The sequence below is a fragment of the Triticum urartu genome, chromosome 5A (assembly GCF_056163025.1).
Source record: "Triticum urartu cultivar PI428250 chromosome 5A, HENAU_Tu73, whole genome shotgun sequence".
In the NCBI taxonomy this organism is placed as follows: domain Eukaryota; kingdom Viridiplantae; phylum Streptophyta; class Magnoliopsida; order Poales; family Poaceae; genus Triticum; species Triticum urartu.
In genome coordinates this window covers 640,266,745-640,290,544 of record NC_141877.1, presented here as the reverse complement: position 1 = coordinate 640,290,544, position 23,800 = coordinate 640,266,745, and the positions used below count along the sequence as shown (strand labels likewise).

At 45.3% G+C, this 23,800-nt stretch overlaps 3 protein-coding genes across 4 annotated transcripts; 1 reads left to right on the top strand and 2 right to left on the bottom strand.

Moving 5' to 3' along the window:
- Nucleotides 1-10: 10 nt before the first annotated feature.
- Nucleotides 11-1,290, bottom strand: LOC147973655 (anthocyanin regulatory C1 protein-like). Its single transcript, XM_087522183.1, has 2 exons — nucleotides 1,027-1,290; nucleotides 11-901 (listed from the first exon to the last, which is right to left on the bottom strand). Exons 1-2 carry the CDS (start codon nucleotides 1,184-1,186, stop codon nucleotides 303-305), a joined length of 759 nt encoding a protein of 252 aa, XP_087378309.1. The 5' UTR covers nucleotides 1,187-1,290; the 3' UTR covers nucleotides 11-302.
- A 3,711-nt stretch (nucleotides 1,291-5,001) lies between these two features.
- LOC147973654 (putative lipid-transfer protein DIR1) lies at nucleotides 5,002-5,771 on the top strand. The gene has a single exon (XM_087522182.1). It carries the CDS (start codon nucleotides 5,116-5,118, stop codon nucleotides 5,416-5,418), a length of 303 nt encoding a protein of 100 aa, XP_087378308.1. The 5' UTR covers nucleotides 5,002-5,115; the 3' UTR covers nucleotides 5,419-5,771.
- An 891-nt stretch (nucleotides 5,772-6,662) lies between these two features.
- Nucleotides 6,663-10,083, bottom strand: CCMH (cytochrome c biogenesis protein family). Of its 2 annotated transcripts, none has more exons than XM_087522180.1 (4): nucleotides 9,897-10,083; nucleotides 8,660-8,827; nucleotides 7,751-7,882; nucleotides 6,663-7,245 (listed from the first exon to the last, which is right to left on the bottom strand). In XM_087522180.1, exons 2-4 carry the CDS (start codon nucleotides 8,798-8,800, stop codon nucleotides 7,060-7,062), a joined length of 459 nt encoding a protein of 152 aa, XP_087378306.1. In that variant the 5' UTR covers nucleotides 8,801-8,827; nucleotides 9,897-10,083; the 3' UTR covers nucleotides 6,663-7,059. The 2 variants fall into 2 exon arrangements, with proteins under 2 accessions (XP_087378306.1, XP_087378307.1); XM_087522181.1 differs by having other exon boundaries at nucleotides 9,877-10,077.
- Nucleotides 10,084-23,800: the final 13,717 nt, after the last annotated feature.

Sequence of the window (23,800 nt, the reverse complement as noted above, 5' to 3'; positions counted from 1 at the left end):
TTGCAATTCCTACAACTTTCCTATGAATCAAAAGAGGCCGATTCTTATTTAGAAATACAATACAAAATGTGGATGCTCGTGTAGACACACATATACTTATTCGGTTGAACACACCCACTCATACACCATCCACTAAACAGCTCGAGAGAGTGTGAGTATGATTAGAAGTCCATCACAGGTAGCTACTGATTAGTCAGTACTCAGCACGAAGCCAACCTACGTACACGCATGGAGCTGTATCGATACAGCTCCCTGTTCGTACGTAGTGATAAACGTGCACGTGCTGAGAAAAAGTGTGAGCGTTAATCCGCCATGTGCAGGGAGTTGACCCAGTCCTCGTCGGACTCGAGAAACGACGCCAAGGCTCTCACGTCGTCCATCCAGTCGCCGCCGCCCGACGATGCCGCCAAGCTGCTGCCGCTGCACTCATCTCCGTCTCCACCCACGGCCCGCGTCTGCGTGACCGGCGCGGGCAGCGGCGCATCCCCGCTGAGGAAGAGACCGCCTGTGCACCTCACGGGCTTGGGCACCCACACCGAGGCCGACGACAGCAGCCCCGCAGCCTTGGCACTTGTACCAGCCCCGCAGTTAGAGGACAGCCCTGCTGTCGACGCCCCTGTGGAGGAGCCGGAGCTGGCGGAGGCGCAGGGCGTGGCGACCACCCTGGTGGCAGCTCGCTCCGGGAGCGCCTTCCGCCCGAGGATGCTGTTCCAGTAGTTCTTGATTTCGTTGTCTGTTCGGCCGGGCAGCCTGCCCGCGATGAGGGACCACCTGTTGCCGAGGAGGCGGTGGAGCCTGACGATGAGCTCCTCCTCGTCGTCGGAGATGTTGCCCCGCTTGATGCTCGGCCGGAGGTAGTTGAGCCACCGCAGCCGGCAGCTCTTGCCGCACCGCCGCAGGCCTGCAAATTAATTTGAGGCGCGTCACTCACTCACGTTCAACTAGCTAGCACTCCATTGTCTAGAACGGGAATGGTACTACTGTTTACCAAGCTAGGGGTTACGATCGTTTAGTAGCAGAACGTACCAGCTTTCAAGGGGACTTCCTTCCATCTGCCTTCGCCATGCGCCTTGATGTAGGAGGCCAAGGTTTCGTCCTCCTTGCTCGTCCATGCCCCTCTCTTCACCCCTTCCTTCGCACTGCACGCCCTCCTCATTCTCTCCCTCTCTATCTTCCTCTTCCTCATTCTCTCCTCATTCTCTCCCTCTCTATCTTCCTCTTCCTCTTTCTCTGAACTAACCTCTCTATCTCACCTCATCTCCGGTGTGTGTTGTGTTAGAGAGAGAGAGAGAGGGGGGGGGGGGGGGGTCTGTCATCTGTGGGCAGCAGGGCTGTAGCCGTATTTATTCATCGGCGCGTCTACGTGGCCCCGTTGAGCAGTGTACAGCAGAGCGTCTACGTGGACCTGTTAAGCATTGTACAGTAGCGCGTCTACGTGGACCTGCTTGGCACCCTCAGCCATGGTCATCGTGATCGACACTTCTCTCTAGAGGTAGATGGACCAAAAGGCTAGGAAAGCTCCATGTGTTCAATGAATCGGGATGCACAGCGCGGCCGTTTCTTCGCCGTCATACATCGCCGGCAGCTCGGATGCAGCCAAATTTCTATGACAAGTCCTATGGATCGTTGTCCAAGCGCTCACAATATGGGCCGGCCCATTTGTCTTTCATCGGCTCCCTGCAGTTGTCAATTGTTTTTTTCTCGAAGTCTCTAATTTTACGATTTTCAGTTGGTTTTTTAAAAAATATCATAAAATACAAATGTATTTTTTATTTTAATATTAATATTTTCTCAAACCCGTGAATGTTTAAAAATAAGCATGTACATTTTCATCAATCCTAATTGTTTTTAAATTGTGAATATTTTTTGAAATGAAAATGGTGGAAGTAAATTGAAAGAAAAATGGTGGAAAACTAGAAAGACAAAAAGGAAAAAAAATAGGAATGACTTTGTCTATGATAAGGAAAATCGGTTAGCATAGATCAATATATGGGCCAGTCCATTAGAGCGACGCCATGAAAGCAATAACGACCCATGGGCCCAACTGGCCCTCCCCCACGAGCCACCTCTATTGAACGGGGAGCACCAAATCCCCACAATGCCCAATTCACTCGAGGAGCTCAAATCTAGGAAGCTTAATAACTTGAAGAATTAAAAGAGCATCTACAAAGGGACAAGCTCGAAGTCGACTTCTTGGAGGTTGCAGGTGCTCAAATGCATGACATGGTATTTACAACTTACACGTGAGCAAAGCGACAATGTTTATACTTTGGCACCGGATGCTGGTAATTGAGCTTCTACTGAAGAGAGTAGTTTATTTTTTGCCCCTCGACAAATTGAACGTGCAGTTCCGTCCCTCGACTCTTAAAACCAGAGAAGTTTCACCCTGAATTTATAAGACTGGATACATTTAGTTTCTCCTCCCTCATCCCCATTGTTTCCCTCTTCCCCTCGACAAATTGAACGTGCAGTTCCGTCCCTCGACTCTTAAAACCAGAGAAGTTTCACCCTGAATTTATAAGACTGGATACATTTAGTTTCTCCTCCCTCATCCCCATTGTTTCCCTCTTCCCCTCGACAAATTGAACGTGCAGTTCCGTCCCTCGACTCTTAAAACCAGAGTAGTCCGCCTTGCCGCTTCCACTTTCAAAGTGAGATCGCGTCAGTGACATTCTGACCCCTCCCTCATCTCTACGTGCCATGAAGTTTGTACTGTCTTAGCTATATGTGTCGCCATGTATGTGCCGCAAGTTTGTCCTACAAGTGTTGTAGTTACCGTGGACTCGAAATCAATGTTGCCATGTTTGTGTTGCATGTGTGCGGTGGATATCAATTTGGACGTATCTTTTATGCTAGTGTTTATTGCCCTGTTTGAAGGCTATTTATGTTGACACATGAATTGCTATTATATGTAAAGAAAATGCATTTTATAGGCAAGTGTCAAGTATGGCTACCGAGTGGATGGATAAAAACACTGGCAGTATCAACGAGTTGTTTGTGGAGCAAGTGCGGGATTGAAACAGGTCAAATACATATTCGGCACCAAATGCATATGAGGGGGTGGGAACTCTATTCAAGACGAAAACTAAGCTTGATTACAAGCACGACTAACAATTCCGGGAACATATAAAGCAGTAGAGTATCCCCCCTGCATCATCAGATGCTTCAAAACTTTGGTGCCGAAGATGCCCTGACATATGTCAGATAGGTTAAGGAAATGAACTATCTAGCGCCACGGTTCTTATTTACTGAAGTTATGTTCATGGTCTTAAAGAATTGTGCCCGTTTTTATTTAGAGATATATTGAAATGAAGCTTCTGTTGTCTGACGCGTGCCAAACTTCAATATCTCAACTTGTTAAATTTTGGAGAAAAAAAATATCTATAAAAAAACTACATATAATGTATGCCTTTTTTAGGGGTATAGCAAAGCTTTATTGATCATAGACCACTTAAAGTGGTATACAAAAAGGATCATGGGATGGATCTGCCAAAGGTGTCGCCCCTGATCAAGAGTGTTTGAAAACTTAGCAAACCTATCTGCAACTGCATCAATATTTGATGCGCAGCCTTTAAAAATAAACTTGCAATTAACTAAACTAGCTGGCTCTAAATAGACGACGCTGGACCAAGAGAAACTCTCGTCGATCTAGCCAGCCGCCGCCTCCCAAAAAGTTAGGGTTCTCTGCCTTTTGTTCTACACTCTTCATCTGCGCAATGTTTGTTGTGCGCTCTTCATCCGCGGCGGATCAGTCTTTGGTGGATCCTTTTGTTCTACACTCTTCATCCGCGGCGGTTGATGTTCTGGTGCGTTACGGTTCTATAGGGTCTTAGCACGACGACTTTCCGATTGTCTACTATAACAATGTTTGCCCTGCTCCAAGAAGATAGGGGCGATGATGCGCTGTAAAATCATAGCAAAAGAATAAGCAACAGCCTATCATGCGCTGCAGCCCAACCCTTGGTCTCCACTACCAGGCCTGCCAGACACCCAAGCTGGGGCAGGACTGTTTGCTGGGCTGCCACCCCACGCCGCGTCAGAGGAGGAGACGAGTGCTTTTGATCTTCAGGCCGCGGCGCTGAAGCTGTGGTCTGTGGAATCGGTCGGTGAAGCTACCAAACGGACTCTTAATGCTGATCCAGCTCAGAAACTGGTAAAACTAAAGCCCGTCCAGACCCAAAGGCTGTGGTGTCGTTACCGTCGGTCACTGGCATGCAGTGGCAGAGGTACCTATGACTATGAGGACAAGCTCTTGTGACTGAGCACCGAGCACGCAGAAAGAAGCGCAGTCTAGCACCAAAACCAAACTGCTGCTGATACAAAACCCGGTGGCCGCGCGTCAGCAAACCCGGCCGGGAAAGGCTGTGAGCCACGAGCGCCGGCCGGGGTGGGCCTGCCGCCTGCCGGCCACGGCGTCGCACCCGCCCATTCCATCCCCCGTGAACCCGATCCCGACCCAAGTGGGAGCGGCAGCGCTGACATGGGCGCGCGTGCGTGACGGGACAGGGGGGCAAGCCAACAACACACCTTCACGGGCCAAGTTAGTGAGTGATTCTCCACGAGATAGATAAAAACATCCAGACGTTTTGCACCTAGCACCCGCGTCTCGCACAGCACTACCGCTGGATTGGGTGCGCACGCCGACACGGCACGCGCGCTCACCGATCGAACGCGTCATCATCATGGTTATCTTTGGCTTTGCCAAGGCAACAAGACGATGCAACTTAATTCCATCGTGCTTACGGCCAAATTAGGTTAGCCATCGTCATGTTTAGTATCTCTTCGTCCGGAATTGCTTGCATAAATGAGTGCATCTAGGCATATTTTCAGTTCTGAATACATCCATTTCTACGACAAGTTATTCGGAACAGAGGGAGTACTTTACTTAGTTTTGTAAACCAAAAGATGTTATATATTCGCCGAGGACCCCGTTGTCAAAACCGCAAACTTGCAACACCCGGCAGCCAAAACCTCCCATCACCCCACGGTATAAAACACCCCGCCGGAGGCCATCACAGGCCACCGCAACAATCATTCCAGTAGCACCGACCGATCGAGCAACCTCCCAATCAGCTAAGGAGCATCCAGCAGCGCTCGGTGTGCTACTTGCGCGACATGGCCGGCAGCAGGAAGGCGCTGGCGCTGACGGTCCTCCTCGTCGTCGCCCTCGCGGCAACGGCGCAGGCGGTGTGCGACATGGACAACGACGACTTCATGGCGTGCCAGCCGGCGGCGGCGGCGACGACGGACCCGCAGCCGGCGCCGTCGGAGGCGTGCTGCGCGACGCTGGGGAAGGCGGACCTGCGCTGCCTCTGCTCCTACAAGAACTCGCCCTGGCTCAGCCTCTACAACATCGACCCCAAGCGCGCCATGGAGCTGCCGGCCAAGTGCGGCCTCACCACGCCGCCCGACTGCTAGATCCACCCACCCTCCCAACATCTGTCCTCCTCGTGTCCCGGCCCCGGGGTGGGTTGATGATGCATGCGGTGCAAATGGCAAGAGCCCGGAGGTATAGTATACATGTACTGAGCCGTATATACATGTGCTCATCTTGTCGTACGTACTACGTATCTGTCGGTGTGTGAAAGTGTGTGCTGCCACGCATGTCCCCTCTTGGCAGTGACTGTGTCCGTGTGTAACATTGCCACTACTTCAAATGTGTGCACTTTAGTACATGTGTATGTGGTTTCTGTAAACAATCTACTTCGGGGTTAATTAACCCACCGACAGAACTCCAGCTATCTTATCGCTCACAACAGTGCTTCGTTCAATCGTGTCATGTTAGCGGTATGTTTTTTTCCACCCCGGAAAAGATCAGATTAAAATTTCATTGAAAGTACAAAGCATCTTAAATATAATAAAAACCTCCCAACATCTGTCCTCCTGGGATCGATTAATGGGGTATAAATGGCTGTAGCCTGGAGGTACAATGTACATCCACCAAGCGTGTTAAAAAAATGAGATCCTTAGACACTAGCATCCAGGACATATTTTTATAGAAGAAGCCCACCCCGATGAGATCGTAAAAATTCGCTACCGACGGGATTTAAACTCCGGTCTACAAGGAAACACCACTGTGTCCTTGCCACTGGGCTGCCATGTGAAAGAGTGTGTTGACGCGTGTCGCCTCTTGGCAGTGACTGTCTGTGTAACATTGCTGTTGCTTTTTTTTGCAGGTATAACATTGCTGTTGCTGGTGGCACTTGTTCAAATGTGTGCGCTGTATACATGTGTGTGGTTTCTGATCTCTCTACGAGGACGAGAGCTTGTACCTGGTTATCTGCAACCAATCTATATATTTCGGGCCGGGTTAATCCATCCACAGAACTCCAGCTATCTTATCCTCACAACAGTGCTCCGTTCAGTCGTTGGGTGAAAATACCGGCGGCCCCGTAGCTAGAAGATCAAGAAGAAACACATGAATTTGAGCTAATTTAACATTCATTTATTTTTGAAAGACCTCAACTCCGAATTTTTTTTACAACCTCCGATGAACTTTAGTTAAGAGAGAAAACCTCCAGTAATCATCTGTGCCGCTGCTATGTATGCATGCCAGCACCAACTTGTTCGTTTATGGAGAATTGCATGCCAGTACCATCTAGTACGCCAAGCTGGGGGATCAAGGTCGCAGGTTAGATGAAACAAACATGACATCGATCAAAGAGCCTACGAAAATTCAATTAAAATTTGCAGCTTATTCTGAGAACAAAATGCTCTACTTGTGTGCTAGACTGCTAGCACAGAGGGTCAGCAGTGACACCACATGTTTGTCAATTTAACAGGGAAGAAACTACACTTAACAGGAGGCTGTTTTTCAGCTTCACAGCCAGCATACGGAGGAAGGCAACATGTGCTGCTAGCTAGGTTCATGCATCACAAACCACCAAGGTATCGCAAGCATCCGGTTATAAAACCCAGAAAAAAAATCTGTAGCCCAAGCTCCAAGCAGGGCGCGAGATGTGCAACGAAATCACATGCTAAAATTCCAGCCATCCTGAACATTTGTACCTCAGGAAATTGGTACCCACTCAATGTCGAGTCTAAGGACATGAAAGAACATCATTTGAGAGGCCACCACCACCTCCTTGCCGGCAGGGGCGGCGTGAGGATGTCGATCATCGTCTCCTTCTCCCTTGGAGTCAGGGGAACCCCTCGGACGAGGTTCAGAGCCATGATGTGAACGTTGGTCCTTTGCCTGTGCTTTTGGTAAGCCCACACACCAGCTGCTACGCCGCCCACAATCACCTGCACAGGATTTAATGTATCAGGCTCTCAACTGCCTACCCTAGAAATCACAATCACCTGCACAGGATAAAATGATACTAATTCAGGGGAGTAGATACTTCGATATTTTGAAGCCTTCATTTTACCATGTTCCGCTGCAACAACATAATTTTACTAAGCACAAATGAAAGCAGGTCAAATCAGTATCAGTTTATCTCCCTACAGACTACATTGAACTACAACAAGGGATCAGCTGGAATTAGATTTTTTAAGAATTGAAATATTTTACTTCCACTGGTTGCAAATTCACCAAGTAACTATGAAAGAGAATCATCCACGTACTTACGAAAAACGTCTTGACGCAAAAGTTTGTGATGATGGAATATGCTTGGGTTCACCAAGACACACAATGCATTCATAGAACGAACAAATAATAGGCTAAAAAAGTGCAAGTGATAATATTTCTAGTATAATAAAAGCACGGACAATTGAACAGCATGGAAAAAGAATCATAATTAAGGCTCACCGGTGATAACCATATGGCAGCAGTTTGAAGATCAAATTTAGGGGCATATAGAACTGTTTCTCCAAAGTCTTCTTCTAGTTTTTTGTATATCTCCTTATCACTCTTTCCAGATTTTATTTCATCACGAATTAACTGCAAAAATGACACATATGTCAGTTCGTCCGGCCGTGAAGCTTCCCATGACATATTGGGTGTAAGGCAATAATATTTCAATCCTTTAAAGCATATAAACCAAGTGCCTTTATTGACGTTGAGAACTCAAGATTAATTTTTTCTCGTGTATATGTAGTACATGGTGCAGATAAATGCTTGTGAATCAGACAACAGTGTTCTGGTACAGCGAAAGGTAATGTAAATTTTATATAGCTGAATAGGCAGAAATATCATCCAAGTCTAAGAAACCTAGTCAAGTAAAAAGGACGCAAATGTATATAATCGAAGAACCAAACCAGTTGTGGCATTACCAAAACCATCTCTATCATTCCAAATCCAAACAGGACATATAGATTCTTCAAAAAAAAATTGATAGTAGCAAATATCATTTCAAGTTTCTCAACCCTATTTTGCATTTAACTATTGGGTGCCGGTGAACACATTTTATTTTATGTCATTATTGATCAGTCCTAGAGCCTACCCCAACTTGTTTGGGACTGAAAGGCTTTGTTGTTGTTGTATTGATCAGTACAAGGTCTCAAGTACAAGTGTTACCTCAGTTAAAAGTGTTATCAAATTTCCAATCTTAGTTAGGTCTTGTTAAGATCAAGAGAGCAACAAAGCAAAATTTGGATGTTGTGGAAACATGAAAAGGTATACAGGAATAAGCCAATCTCTGCTACTAAAAGTTTGACCACTAACTGAAACAACAAGGTCAGGCAACCAATCATCACAAGGTTATAGAACGAAAAGTACCCTTCTAAGGAGAACTGCAACATCTGCTTGCGAATCTTCAATGGACTGGCTGCCACACTCAGTGCACCGTACATTGTGGCTAATATTTCTTGCACGGTCTTCAACAACCTGCCGCTGCTTCACATCCTCCGCACTAGCCATGGTACAAGATAATATTATCTGTATTAACTGTAACAAAGTAGCTGTATAAGAACCTGAAGAAATAAAATGTTACTTATGTACTTAATGTACAAAATAATACCACCCAAGTTCTACAAATAAAACAGATCATAACTATTAGGATTAAGTTACTATGACAAGACTAAACTATCAAGTAAGCTTGGCAAAGTTTTACTCGTCTTTTGCTGATTCAAGCTACAATGTTTTCTTGAACCGGTTCCTGAAGAAAATAGGGTTTGCTGGTCCCAATGCCTTTCGCTGGTTCACAAAGATTTTTGCAATTATATATAACGAAGTTTAGTTCAGATATTTCTTATAGTACTGAAGAGAAATGGTAGCCGATAGTAGCAGCTCTTCAGACGAAATATGATCACAAATAGAATTACTATTGTCCCAGGAATAATCTAATTAGAAATTCACAGACTAACAAATGCATTGTGAATTTTTATTTCTATTTTTCCCTCAGACCAGTATATCCTATAATGTTTGTAGAATAACTTATACTTTCTACTAGAATCCATGATAGATCATTCTTTAAAGATCATGCCCGCCAAACCTCTAGTCCACCATGGACCCATATGAGTACATACTCAAGCGTATGTCAACCAATGTTATACAACATACTGGAAGTTCATGAGCTGCTCGAGCCTCAAGTTCTGAGTAGAGCTCTAATTTTGTCTTAGTGTATCTGAGGAAAAAAGGGCCCAATTCTTTTCAGCTTTTTGATTCTCCAAAATCAGCTTTTGAGAAACTTGCCCCAAAATCAGCTTCCTGCAGAATCACCCAGAATCAGCTGCCGAGTTCTTTTTCTAAGATTGTGGTCTGAGATTATGGGATGAGTTGTGTGCTAAAATTTCTGTAATGTCCCTGAACTAAAACTGTGTGTTGAATTGCTAAGACTTACTCTAGTTGCTTTGGACAATTTATGTCGAATATGAGCATGAAAACGAGCATACATCCATTCAGCAATCAAGCAAATCATCTACTCCTACCAAACAAACAAACAAACATCCATCCATTTTTCCATGTACAGAGAAGAACTAGGAACAGAGACGAACAAGAAGGAATAGAGCTGCACCCAGAACAGAACAGAACAGAGAAGACGGAGAGGAGATGAGAGCTCAGCCTAGGCGACGGCCCGAGCAAACTCCGGCGAGGCGGCGTCGGGGCGGGGCAGCGGCTGAGGGCCTCGAGGCGAGCAGGCGGGCCGAAGGAGTGGCCGGGGCGGAGCAACGGCTGCGGGCCTCGAAGCGAGCGGGCGGGGCAGAGCAGCGGCTTCAGGCGAGCGGGAGGGGCGGGCTGTCGGGCGGCGCGGCGGCGGCGGCCCTGTAACCCTATCGCGAGCGCGAGTGGGGAGGTGGGGGATCGAGCGAAGGAGAGTGGCAGTTCTCTGGTAATTTGCCTCTCAAATAGGGGTACTACTACCTTAAGTCAAAACGTTTTGTTTCGTGGGAGCGTCCAGAATCGCCAGAAGAGGTCTCGACACGATTTTTGATTGCACTACTCATTCTGGCGATTCTCACATGATTTTGGATAAAATCAGATCCAGTTCTTTTGAGCTTTTGATTTTTCAGACCCAGATTGTTCATAATCGAGTGAAAAGAACTGGGCCTTAGTGGCATCTGTGAACCAAAGAACAAATAATTATGGCGCACTAGAATGAATGATTGTGATCTCACTTGTGAGGTACTCCCTCCGTTTCTAAATATAAGTTTTTTTTAGCCATTTTAAATGGATTACAACATACGGATGTATGAAGACATATTTTAGAGTATAGATTCATTTTTTTTGCTTCGTATGTAGGCATTTATTGAAATATCTAGAAAGACTTACATTTGAAAACGGAGGGAGTAATAACCATCCACCACAGATCAGATTAATTAACTAGAAGTAGCAAAGTATGTTTGGGACAAGTTATCTATCAGGATAAGCATATAATGTTCAGGGAAGCCTCTGTATGTTTGGGACAAGTTATCTATCAGGATAAGCATATAATGTTTGGAAGCTCTGGGCAGACCGGCAGAACCATTTTACAATTTAAGGTAAGCAAGTGAAAATGACTAATAGCTGTTGAGTGTCGAGCATTGTATCCTACCGAGTCACATATGCAGCTGCTATTTGCAGCTTTTTTTCTCATTTTCCACATTCAACTGTCATACTTATGCTTTATGTATGGCAACTTTGTCATAAAAAAACTATTTTAAGGAAATCTACAAAATGTTATACTGACATGCAAACTGTATATTGCACAAGAATTTGTTTCTACACTTTTCATCGCCTTAGAAAATAATAACCAAGAAGCAAGGGGAATATCCTCAACGGTAGCTTTTGGAAAGAGAAAAATGCATCAGAACTCCCCAAGCTATCACTGACTTTCTCAGTTGGCTACCTCAACTCTTTTTTTTTTCTTTTTCTTTTTTGCGGGCACCCTCAACTCGTTGTCAGTGGCTACGGTTCCTAAACTAACACAATTTTCTAACTCTAGTAAGCTCACTCGGGTGGATGTTGGCGTCACAATTTAGCTTCGAAGAATGTTGAGATGGACACTAATGTGGCGAGAAAAATGTTGGAAGCCTGTTTATGTACTGATAATGATACTAGCCTGATTTAGCCGTGCTTCACTGGATTTTGAGCTACACGGCATATTCTTTCAGATGATTTAAATGGAAATGGTGTGATGCGCGAATTATTATTAACAAACAAAACACCCAGCATAACATTAGTTGCTTGTACATCAACGGTGGTGCGCTAGAAAATACATCGGCCGTACTCGCATATCTATACCAAAAGATACCGCTTGTTCAGTTCAGGCGGCGTCCTCGACAGCCCAGGGGACCGGGGCGGCGGCGGAGGAGAGGAGGAGCGGCGGTGGAGTGCGAGCAGAGCGGCGGCGGTGGAGGGCGAGCGGAGCGGCGGCGGCGGAGGGCGAGGACCGGGGCGGCGGGAGAAGGGCGAGGAGCGAGTGAGCGAGGGGCGTGCGTGCGTGCGCAGCGGGCAGCGGTTTTTTTTAACGGGTGGGCAGGGTCACGAGTTGAGGATTACTGGCTTAATTCCGTGGCTTGTAGGGTTAAAGATTGAAGGATTAGCAACCATTAGATCTTGTAGATGAACAGGTGTGATTGTTTGGATCTGCCTCTTTTTTTTTATAGAGTAGTAGATAGATAGATAGGTAGATAGATAGTTGGTAGATCATCTGATTTTGTAAACTAAGAAATGAATTAAGAATGGAAATGCAGAGAAAATACCTTGACAAAAGGTGAAAACGCAACCAAGTCCACAGAAATTTGTATACACATCCCCTAATTCGTTGTGGCTTCCCCAGTTATCGTTACGTCGCCCGAGCACCAAAGAAGAACGAAGCCGATATATTGAGCACAAACATGCAGAAGATCACAATTTGTTGAAGTCGTTGTACTAATCACCCATCACGAACAACGTGATCTAGGGTTCAGAGAAGCCACATTGATAGGGGGCATCCCCTGATCTGGGCGTAGCTAGATTGTTATATCTTGTGGCAATTCTCTTTTAATTTCTGTGAAGTACATAATGATATTATAGAATGGATGTTTCATAAATACAAAGTACCTTCGGCCGTGTTCTTAATTCTTTAAACTAAAAAGCGGAACCACTTTTGTTTAAGCCCAAAATAAAGGAATGTGTTTGGTTGGATGGTGAGGTATAAGAAGTTGAAGCCAAAGCATAAGCATGGCCATGCATCCTCTAGATCTCACAATGAAAAAGGGATGGAAAATCAGACACCCAAACAACAGAACATGAAAAAGATTATCCGTCCTCGACGTGTGAGGTCCGAAGCCCCCCCCCCCCCCCCCCCCCCCGGGCGCGCACACGCATGATTCAATTGCACCCTCGCTGGATTTGTTGAGACCGTGCCAAGATCTATCAAGGTAGACAAGCCAGTTTGAAAGTTAGACCTTTTTATAGGACTCTCTTTCAATTTCAAAAAAGAGGACGTTTGAAACTTTTAACAGGCGTAATCGTGAGTCAACAAGTGACTCGAACTGTGTGTAAAAAAAGAAGCATTTTTTTTTTCAAAATGCTAGAACTAGATAAGGAAGTTTTCTATAACCTTGAGAAAAAGGATAAAAAGGTAGTTCTTTTTTAGTTTATGACTCCGATCAAGAGCGAGAAATCCTTGATTTGGGATTGGACATAGAACCTGGACCCATCGTAGAGACGTTTAGTTCAAAAGAAAGGATCGTATCCTGATGGTAAGAATTATACTTTCGTGGAAATACAGCGCTATAGACTTCAATGCGGTAGAGTAGACGTTTCCCCGCATGCATGATCGTTTTTTCATCTTTGCCAAGTTGGTGAAAGGGCGTCTTATCCCCTAGGCTGATTTTTGTGATGACTACATCGTGACAGGCGCGCGTTGCCGCGCCCATCAAATTGTACCGAATGATAGAAATTTATTACATATAGAATGGCATAGAACATTGAAATTAAATAAGAGATTTGGTGTAGTGTGCAAAGTAAATATGTACAAAATACGTAAGAAAATACAATTACATCTATCTACTCCCTCTATAAAAGCACGAAAGGGCGGAGAACCAATTCATCTCATCCATCAAATCATGTGATATGATGGTCTACATCGCTCCATCGTACTAAATGCATTTTACGTTCTAATTACCCACTATGCCACTCCACGTTTGTAGCCTTCGAAGAACCTGCACGCATGCACGATCGGTTGGGCTAAAACAAGACGTTCCCAAAAACAAGCTGGCTCCCCTCCCCCGTGAAGCAAACCGCCTCCCTCAGTTCCCTCACCATGGCAGACGAACCCATCATGAGCAGTCGCCCTCCATGCGCACATGTGATTCTACTCGCCAGTGATGATCCCCACCTCTCCACACGGCCCTGCTCTACGGCGCCGATCCTCACCGACAGCCCCTTGCGGCCCTGCTTCCCGTCCGCCTCCATCGCGCCTCACCGTCGACGGCTGCCCGGCCGCCTTTCCTGTGGCGCTCGGCGTCCGTCCCCCACGCGGCCGACGGCGACTCCTCCGTCCTCCACATGGCCGGCAACAAAGACTCCTCCACGCCGCAACAACGTAGAAGCTCCTCCCTTAGCAGATGTGTTCTTCCTCTGCGCCACCTATGAAGAGTTCCTGCACCCGACGCCACCGATGCGATGGTCTGCATGTAAGTACTACACTACTACTTCGCTAAGATTCCTTATGTTCGTCCTACAATGAGGTTCTTGCTTCCTCAAATTAGCAGGTGTGGGCAGGGCACTACAACTGCTACTTGTGCAGATCCACAATATTGAGGTTGCAGAACTTGCAGACGTTTGATCTAAGATGCCCGACTGTACTGCATGGAAGAAAGTAATTATGCAAATCCTAATTATATCTGTATATAGGTTGGACTCTACTACATGGAAATTAGAAATATTATATGAAGTTCCAGAGTTACGTTGTGATTTGTGAAAGTCTGATGCATCTCAAACTCTATTGTTTTGTTGCAGGATGATGAAGAGAAAAATAGAAGTGGGGATGAGCTCAATGAAACGAAGAGGGGGGAAAGGAATAACCAAGAAGGGGAGGGGAGGTCACAACCTCGAAGCCAACAGCAAGTTAAGGCATCACCTTGAATTTGTAACTCCAGTAACTAAATGGACTTCATTTTTTATGTCGAACCTGTGATCCTTCTTATTACTGAAACCAAAGTATCAATATGTGACTGATTGTTCTCTTATTGTGGTCTGACAAGACTTAAATATTGGTATGCCCCGATCCGTGTCTTATTGCATTAGTTATTCTTATAGCTGGAGAGTGTGCGCATGAGTTTCTTCCCTGTCTTTACTTATTATTGAAAAATAAACAGCAATGCATGTTATCTTTACTAAATTAATAACACTAAGTAGGAATTCAGAATAATGAAGTATTAATAACAAGAAGTAAGAAATCTGAAAAAAAAATAGTGCATGAGAAATATGACATGCACTGTAACATAGAAATATCCTTTTTGATTGCTCAGCTGTTAATGTTGCAAATGTTCTTTTCACTAGTAGAAAACGGGCCTATTGTCCCGGTTCGTAAGGGCTTTTTGTCCCGGTTCCTGAACCGGGACTAAAGGGTCAGTACTAATGCCCTGTCCCTTTAGTCCCGGTTCAATCCAGAACTGGTACAGATGGGCCTCCACGTGGCCTGTGCGCGGAGCCCAGGCGGAGGGCCTTTGGTCCCGGTTGGTGGCACCAACCGGGACCAATAGGCATCCACGCGTCAGCATTTCTGTGGCTGGGGTTTTTGTTTTTTTTAAAGGGGGGGGGGGTTGGGGGTTTTGGGGGGTTAATTTAGGTGTTTCATATATTGTGTTAGCTAGCTATAATTAATAGAGAGAAGTGTCATCTCTTATGTCCGTGCTTGGTTGACGCTACGTACTATACATATGTATAGAGAGGACTAGACACGCTACCTAGCTAGTAAGCAAACGAAGGAAATAGAAGATCGTCATGAACATATATGCATACAGAGAGAAGTGATATCAACCACCTCTCCTTCTCCGAGAGATTGGTCGAACAACAAGTTCTCGTATATCTATCCGACACTACCGGCTACATATATATACAATAATTATCTCTTACAAATATAATCTCCTAACATACGGACGCATGGTCCACATAGTATTCTCCGTCTTCAGCGATCACGTGGTCAAGAAAGAATGCCGCCAATTCCTCTTGAATTGCTCGCATGCGAGCTGGTGCTAGGAGTTCATCCCGCTTCCGAAACATCTAATTTGAAGAAGGGGGTCAATACATATATATATATATGTGTGTCTGTGTGTGAATGAATGAAACTCAACACAAATGATGGTAATAAAATAAAACTGTGAATATTATTGCTTACACACTTCATATTGTTCGTCAGAGTAGCCCCGCTCACAAGTCTTGTGGCGGATGGACTCGCAAACGTAGTATCCACAGAAATCATTCCCTTATTCCTGCCACAACCACTTTACAAGAAATAGAGGTCAATCAAACTGATAAGCAAGAATGCGAAATAGTATTGATGAAACTAGCGCTTAAATCACTAGGAGATGCGCGGAACATGCTACTATAGTACTTACTTTCAGGTGTCTAAATTGCAGCTTCTTCGGCAGTCCCGGAGCTTTTTTGGTGAATTTTCTCCAAACCCAGCCAGACAAAGAAAACAATTACTTGATATATCAGGAAATGAACAAAGCTGCTGATATGGTGGATAATGATCGATTTAACTTACTTCTCGAGCATTTGAGTCATGTCCGCATAGTCCTGGGGATCTTTTCGTCTCGAGTCTAAGACGGTTACTAGTCCCTGCTCTAGCTTAATCTCTAGGAGAATATAGTGGAAACTGCACACGCATGCATAACTCATCAATTACATTACTATAACCTTGACTAATATATAAGGGAAACCGAATATGCACAAGACAGTAACACTCACTTGAAGTTGTAATGAAAGAGTGTTATATCTTTGTTTTCATTTATTACCAACGATCGTAGCAAGTTGGCCTCGGTATATGCGGCATGAAATTTAACCTGAGTTGCATCTATGAGATTTGTGTTAATGAACCCAATATCACCGATTTGTCTTTTCTTCAATTCGACGATCTTCAATCTGCATAATATAGTGAGGATAATTATAAATACATGCAATGAAAGAGCAGAGCTATATAGAGAGAGACTTAATGACAGAAGTAGTACTACTTACAGACAGTAGCAGGTGACCGTTGCTTTCTCGAGGGCCAATTGATTGAAAAACTGAAAGAACTCCTCAAATGGAACAGGCAACAGTTCAATTCCAACGAGGTCATGCTCCTTTTTAACTCTCACATACAGAGTACTCCTCCCCCCAGACTCTCTGCAGATTTTCAAGTACCAATCATGCAATCTTCGCATCATCGTTGATAGAGATCTTTCATCTTTGACGAGAGGCTTCCCGTACTCGTATATTTGTATCTGCACCTCCATGAAATCATAATGTACATCGTCGGGCAGGTAATCTCCAAGATTGCTATAACCGGGCACCATCCTCGGATCATTAGCGACGATGTCGATAGGCACCTTGAGCGGGGGGCACGATTGCTTCGCTTGTTCGCCGAGCTGGGCAATTTGTTTCCCAACTCGTCGTTCTTTCAGCCTTTGATCGCTGACGGTACTTCCCGACCGCTCCGCTTCGGCAAATGCCTTTCCAATAATGCGCTCATAGTTGTCTTTCGGCGGAGACTTGGGTGGTTTTGTTAGGGTAGCCAGAGTGCGCTTCGCTTTCACCGGATCTACCTTCTCCTCCGGAGGTGGATGTTTCTTTGCTTTCACCCCTTCAAAGAAGTTCCTCACTTCTTCTCGCGTGATCTCGGCGTTCTCCTCCGGGGTCCTCTCGTATGGTAACTTCTCTGGAGTCTTCAGAGAAGGACCGAATCTGTATGTCCTCCCGCCTTTGGCTGTACTGCTAGACGCCGACAGAGCAGACAGAGCGGCTGTCTTCTTTACTTTATTACGAGGCGGAGGAGAAGGACTACGACGTGCTGGAGCAGCCGGAGCGGCAGCGGGTCTCTTCCGCCCTTGCTGACGAGGCGGAGAAGGAGGAGGCTGGCTGCTCGGGCGCGCCGGCGCAGGCGGAGAAGGAGGCGGAGTGCCGCCACGCGCCGGAGAAGGAGCCGGCCGAGTGCCCTAATCGTCACTCGCCGGAGGAGGAGGCGGTGGAGGAGGCGGAGTGCCCTGACTTGCCACAGGAGGAGGAGGAGGCGGAGGCGTCCAGTTCGGAAGGTTGATGAGCTCCTTCCGCCATAGGCATGGAGTCTTCAGAGCAGAACCCAGCCGAGTCTCCCCTTCACCGGTAGGGTGGTCAAGCTGGAGGTCCTCAAATCCCTCCGTTATTTCATCCACCATCACCCTAGCATATCCTTCTGGAATCGCCCGCAGTGAAAAGTTGCGCCGGGTTCAGTAGGAAAAAACAGAGCCAACAGCCGCCTTGACCTTCATATTAATCCATTGCGTCATATGGTGGCAATTTCGAGACTCCATGATAGCATCCACGGGACAGCTGGCAGGAGCCGTCAAGACATGCTCCGGCTGAAGCAGCTTGGTGGAAGCCACACTGCTTCTCCGCTGAGATGGCGGGGTAGCTTTAGGGGAAGCTTCGGCAGTTCGTTTGCTGCGATTTGCTTCTCGTTCCTCTATCGCTTGTACCCTAGCGTGCAGCGCCTGCAGTTGGGTCTGCTCCACTTTCTTCCTCCTCTCATGGCATTTGTAACTGCCTGCGTCCGAAAACCCAGCCTTCAATGAAATGGAACCTGGCGTGCCTCGTGTCCGTCCAGGGTGCTCAGGATTCCCGAGGGCCATTGTGAGCTCGTCGTTCTCTCTGTCTGGAACGAACGTCCCTTGCTGCGCTGCTTCGATATAGTGCTTAAGCCTCTTGACTGGTATTTCCATTTGCTCGTCCGTCCAAATGCACTTCCCTGATACAGGGTCCAAGTTTCCGCCAGCCCCGAAGAACCAAGTCCGGCAACGGTCTGGCCAGTTAATTGTCTTTGGTTCGATCCCTTTATCAACCAGATCATTCTTAGTCTTGGCCCACTTAGGCCGGGCTGCGTGGTAGCCACCTGACCCCGTGCGATGGTGATGCTTCTTCTTCGCAGCATTTTGCTTGTTTGTCGCCGACATCTTCTTACTCTTTTCCGATGTCTTGTGGGCCACAAATGCGGGCCAGTGATCTCTGATCTTCTCATATCTGCCCTTGAATTCTGGTGTCTCTTTATTTTCGACAAACTTATTCAGCTCTTTCTTCCACCTCCTGAATAGTTCTGCCATCCTCTTAAGAGCAAACGACTTGATTAATTGCTCTTTAACTGGCTTCTCCGGATCATCCTCTGGTGGTAGGGTGAAATTTGACTTCAGCTTAGTCCAAAGATCATTTTTCTGCATATCATTGACATAAGACACCTCAGGGTCTTCTGTAGCCGGCTTTAACCATTGTTGGATGCTGATCGGGATCTTGTCCCTAACCAGAACCCCGTATTGAGCAACAAATGCGTTCTTTGTCCGAATGGGTTCAATCGGTTGGCCGTCGGGTGCGATTGCTATGATCTCAAACCTTTCATCCGAGCTCAACTTTCTCTTCGGGCCTCGTCTCTTTACCGAAGTTGTGCTCGATCCGAAGGGCTAGAAAAAAGAACAAAGACTTAATTAATATGTGTACATACCAAAACAATGAATGCATCAATTAGCTAGTCAGCACAAGCTTAACTAATATATATACCTGGCCGGACTCGGTACGGTCACCGGAGACGTCATCACGGTCTCCTTCTTGCACCGACATTGGGTCACCGGAGCCGTCCTCACGGTCTCCTTCTTGCACCAGCATTAGGTCACCGGAGCCATCATAATCATAGCCAACTGCTTCCAGACCATCGGTGTCGTTGAGAAACAACGAGCAGACGGCATCACTTCCTCATGTGATTATGTCCCCCAACAACTCTTCTTATACTTCATCTCGGGCGGTGTCCATAGTTTCTATAAATATTTACAACATGGCAATTATTATTCAAACATGACAGATGGATATATTAGTGGCAAACGTAGAACTAATATTAATTAGTGGCCTCGACGCTGCTTCTCTAGGGTTTGGGGTGGCCTCGACGCTGCTTCTCTAGGGTTTGGGGTGGCCTCGACAACGCTTCAATGATAAAAAAAGAAGAGGAGGAAGAAGAAAAAGAGGAGAAGAAAGAATAGAGGAGTAAGAATAGAGGAGTAAACTCCTCTATTCTTTCTTCTCCTCTTTTTTTCTTCTTCCTCTTTTTTTTATCGGGAACGAGGGTCGTCGAGGGTCGCTGAGCGGTAGAGGAAACCCTAAATAGCAAGTATAGTGGGTGTGAGATACATGTGGCCATCGGTGTCGGACACTACATCCACGTCCCACAAGTGACGTGGGCATCGAAGCCCGCATCACTTGTGGGACGTGGATGTAGTGTCCGACACCGACGGCCACATGTATCTCACACCGACAATACTTGCTATTTAGGGTATATCGACCCTCCCCCCTCGTGTTGAAGTTATCGGGAGGTGGTATATATATCGACCCCCCCTCGTGTTGAAGTTATCAGGAGGGGGTATATCGACCCTCCCCTCGTGTTGAAGTTATCGGGAGGGGGTATATCGACCCCCCCTCGTGTTGAAGTTATCGGGAGGGGGTATATCGACCCCCCCTCGTGTTGAAGTTATCGGGAGGGGTATATCAACGACGACAGACCCGATAAAACATAAGAATACGAAGAAGAAATAAAAAGAGGAGAAAAAGAAAGGAGTAGAGGAGAAGATCGAAGAAAAAAAGAAGAAAAAAAGAGGAGAAGAAGAAAGGAATAGAGGAGAAGAAGAAAAATAGAATTTTTCTATTTTTCTTCTTCTCCTCTATTCCTTTCTTCTTCTCCTCTTCCTTTTCTTCCTCTCCTCTTCTTCTCCTTTTTCCTCTTCTTATTTTCCTTTTTCCTCTCCTAAATATATAAAACTTTTCTAGAAATGAAACTAACCTAAAATGTACTAAATCAGAGAACGTATATAGATAATCCTTTTCTAAATATTTAAATCTAACTTTTGCATATATGAACATATATACACAGAGAACATACAAACATGTATACATTTTTATAAAAAAGCAAAATACAAAATACAAACATATATATGAAAAAAATCTGAAAAGAAGCAATATACACAATATATATACTGACATATATACATAATATACACAAAGAAGCAATATACACAATATACACAAGCATATCATATATGAAAAAATAGGGGAGGGGCGCCGGCCGGACCAACGGAGGGGCAGGGCGACGGCGACGGGCGGGGCGGGGTGACGGCGACGGGCGGGGCGGGGCGACGGCGACGGGCGGGGCGGGGCGACGACGATGGGCGGGGCAGGGGCGACGGCGACGGGCTGGGCAAGGCGACGACGACGGGCGAGCCGGGGCGCGCGACGCGCGTCGGGGCAGGGCGGAGAGCGGCGACGGCGTCGGGCAAGGGCACGGGCGACGGTGAGCGGGCGGCGACCTCGGGCGGCTAGGGGAGGCGACGGCGACGTCGGGGCAGGGGCCGGCGTCGAGCAGCAGCGCAGCAGCCTGGCGGCGTTGGAGAAGAATGGCGGGTGGGGGGGAATTTCCCAAGTGTTTGGTTATATAGGAAAGGCTTTGGTCCAGTTCGTGGCACAAACCGGGACCAATGCCCCCCTTTAGTCCCGGTTGGTGCCATCAACCGGGACCAAAGGCCTCTTTTCAGCAGCCCAAAGGGCGGGAAGCGACGGCATTGGTCTCGGTTGGAGCCACGAACCGGGACCAATGACCCCCTTTAGTCCCGGTTGGAGCCACCAACCGGGACCAAAGGCCTGGCGCGGTGCGGTGGGAAGTTTAGTCCCACCTCGCTAGCTGAGAGAGCTCAGCACCTGTTTATAAGCTGCATTGCGGCTCAGGTGCTGAGCTCCTCTCTAATATGCAGGCAATACTTGCCTGCCCTTGTCACTGCCTTGTTGGGCCTATCGGGCCTGCGGGCCTGCATCCTGGCCCATGTACATATGGGTTTCTAGTCGTATGCAGGCCGTGTGGCCCAATAGGTGGCATTTTTATTTTTTCCAGCATTTGTTTTTTTTTGAATTATTTATTTTCTTTTGATTCTTGCTTTATTTTTTATTCTTTTTTCTTTTAGTTTTAGAAAAATTATAAACTTTCTGTTAGTGCCATTAGTTTTCAAATTTGAATAGTCAAAATTTGAATTCTTTCAAATTTATGTGAATCACAAGTTTGTGATTAACTTTACTAGAAAAATAGTTTTTTCCAGTTTGCCATTAGTTTAGTGCCATTAGTTTGCCATTAGTTTTTTCCAGTTTTTTTGTTTTGTTTTCTGCGTTATTTATTTTCTTTTGTTTTTTGCTTTATTTTTAATTCTATTTTGCTTTTAGTTTTAGAAAAATTATGAACTTTCTGTTAGTGCCATTAGTTTTCAAATTTGAAAACACTTTTTTTGTTTTTTTTCTTTGTTGCTTTATTTATTATATTTTGTTTCTACATACAACAAAATACTTATTGTTGCTATTTTTCCAGTTTTTTTGTTTTGTTTTCTGCATTATTTATTTTCTTTTGTTTTTTGCTTTATTTTTTAATTCTTTTTTGCTTTTAGTTTTAGAAAAATTATAAACTTTCTGTTAGTGACATTAGTTTTCAAATTTGAAAACACTTTTTTTGTTTTTTTCTTTGTTGCTTTATTTATTTTATTTTGTTTCTACTTACAACAAAATACTTATTGTTGCTAATTTTTCCAGTTTTTTTGTTTTGTTTTCTGCATTATTTATTTTCTTTTGTTTTTTGCTTTATTTTTAGTTCTTTTTGCTTTTAGTTTTAGAAAAATTATAAACTTTCTGTTAGTGCCATTAGTTTTCAAATTTGAAAACACTTTTTTAGTTTTTTTGTTTTCTTTGTTGCTTTATTTATTTTATTTTGTTTCTATTTACAAAAAAATACTTATTGTTGCTATTTTTATTTTTTTCCAGATTTTTTGTTTTGTTTTCTGCATTATTTATTTTTCTTTTGTTTTTTGCTTTATTTTTATTTCTTTTTGCTTTTAGGTCAGCAAAATTATAATCTTTCTGTTAGTGCCATTAGTTTTAGAAAAATTATAAACTTTCTGTTAGTGCCATTGGTTTTCAAATTTGAATAGTTAAGATTTGAATTCTTTGAAATTTGTGTGAATCACAAGTTTGTGATTAACTTTACTAAAAAAATGAACATAGATGCACCTATAGAGAAAATTCGACCTAAATTCATAGTTTTCAAATGAACTCTGAAAAAGTTGGCATAGCATAGTCGTGTGTTACAAAGTTGACATGGTATCATCATAATAGTTGCGGGAGAAAGTCTTCACTTTTTCTTCGCTTGTGTCATTTGCTTATTGCGCCGTAACCATGGATAATCTTCATCGTTTATCAGGATGCTTGGGCCAGCCTTGACATTGAAGGGAGGAATTTCATGAAACTTTTCATAATCTTCAGACATGTCTGTCTTGCCCTCCACTCTCAGGATATCCCTTTTTCCTGAAAGAACTATGTGGCGCTTTGGCTCATCGTATGATGTATTCGCTTCCTTATCTTTTCTTTTTCTCGGTTTGGTAGACATGTCCTTCACATAGCTAACCTGTGCCACATCATTGGCTAGGACGAACGGTTCGTCAGTGTACCCAAGATTTTTCAGATCCACTGTTGTCATTCCGTACTGTGGGTCTACCTGTACCCCGCCTCCTGACAGATTGACCCATTTGCACTTAAACAAAGGGACCTTAAAATCATGTCCGTAGTCAAGTTCCCATATGTCCACTATGTAACCATAATATGTGTCCTTTCCGCTCTCGGTTGCCGCATCAAAGCGGACATCGCTGTTTTGGTTGGTGCTCTTTCGATCTTGGGCGATCGTGTAAAATGTATTCCCATTTATCTCGTATCCTTTGTAAGTCAATAGAGTCAAAGATGGTCCCCTGGACAACAAGTACAGCTCATCACAAACAGTGTTGTCACCTCTGAGACGTGTTTCCAACCAACTGCTAAAAGTCCTGATGTGTTCACATGTAATCCAGTCGTCGCACTGCTCCGGGTGTTTGGAGCGCAGACTGTTCTTGTGTTCATCGACATACGGGGTCACCAAGGTAGAGTTCTGTAGAACTGTGTAGTGTGCTTGAGACCAAGAATATCCCTCCCTGCATATTATTGAGTCACTTCCAAGAGTGCCTTTTCCAGTCAGTCTCCCCTCATACCGCGATTTAGGGAGACCTATCTTCTTAAGGCCAGGAATGAAGTCAACATAAAACCCGATAACATCCTCTGTTTGATGGCCCATGGAGATGCTTCCTTCTGGCCTAGCGCGGTTACGGACATATTTCTTTAGGACTCCCATGAACCTCTCAAAGGGGAACATATTGTGTAGAAATACGGGCCCCAGAATGA

Excerpts from the sequence above, each read along its gene's own strand:
- LOC147973655 (XM_087522183.1), bottom strand. The coding sequence starts at position 1,186 with ATGAGGAAGAGGAAGATAGAGAGGGAGAGAATGAGGAGGGCGTGCAGT. Across the intron at positions 902-1,026 it reads GGAAGTCCCCTTGAAAGCTG|GCCTGCGGCGGTGCGGCAAG; the intron begins GTACGTTCTGCT and ends ATTAATTTGCAG.
- LOC147973654 (XM_087522182.1), top strand. The coding sequence starts at position 5,116 with ATGGCCGGCAGCAGGAAGGCGCTGGCGCTGACGGTCCTCCTCGTCGTC.
- CCMH (XM_087522180.1), bottom strand. The coding sequence starts at position 8,800 with ATGGCTAGTGCGGAGGATGTGAAGCAGCGGCAGGTTGTTGAAGACCGT. Across the intron at positions 7,883-8,659 it reads TTGCAGTTCTCCTTAGAAGG|TTAATTCGTGATGAAATAAA; the intron begins GTACTTTTCGTT and ends TCATTTTTGCAG. Across the intron at positions 7,246-7,750 it reads CTGCCATATGGTTATCACCG|GTGATTGTGGGCGGCGTAGC; the intron begins GTGAGCCTTAAT and ends AATCCTGTGCAG.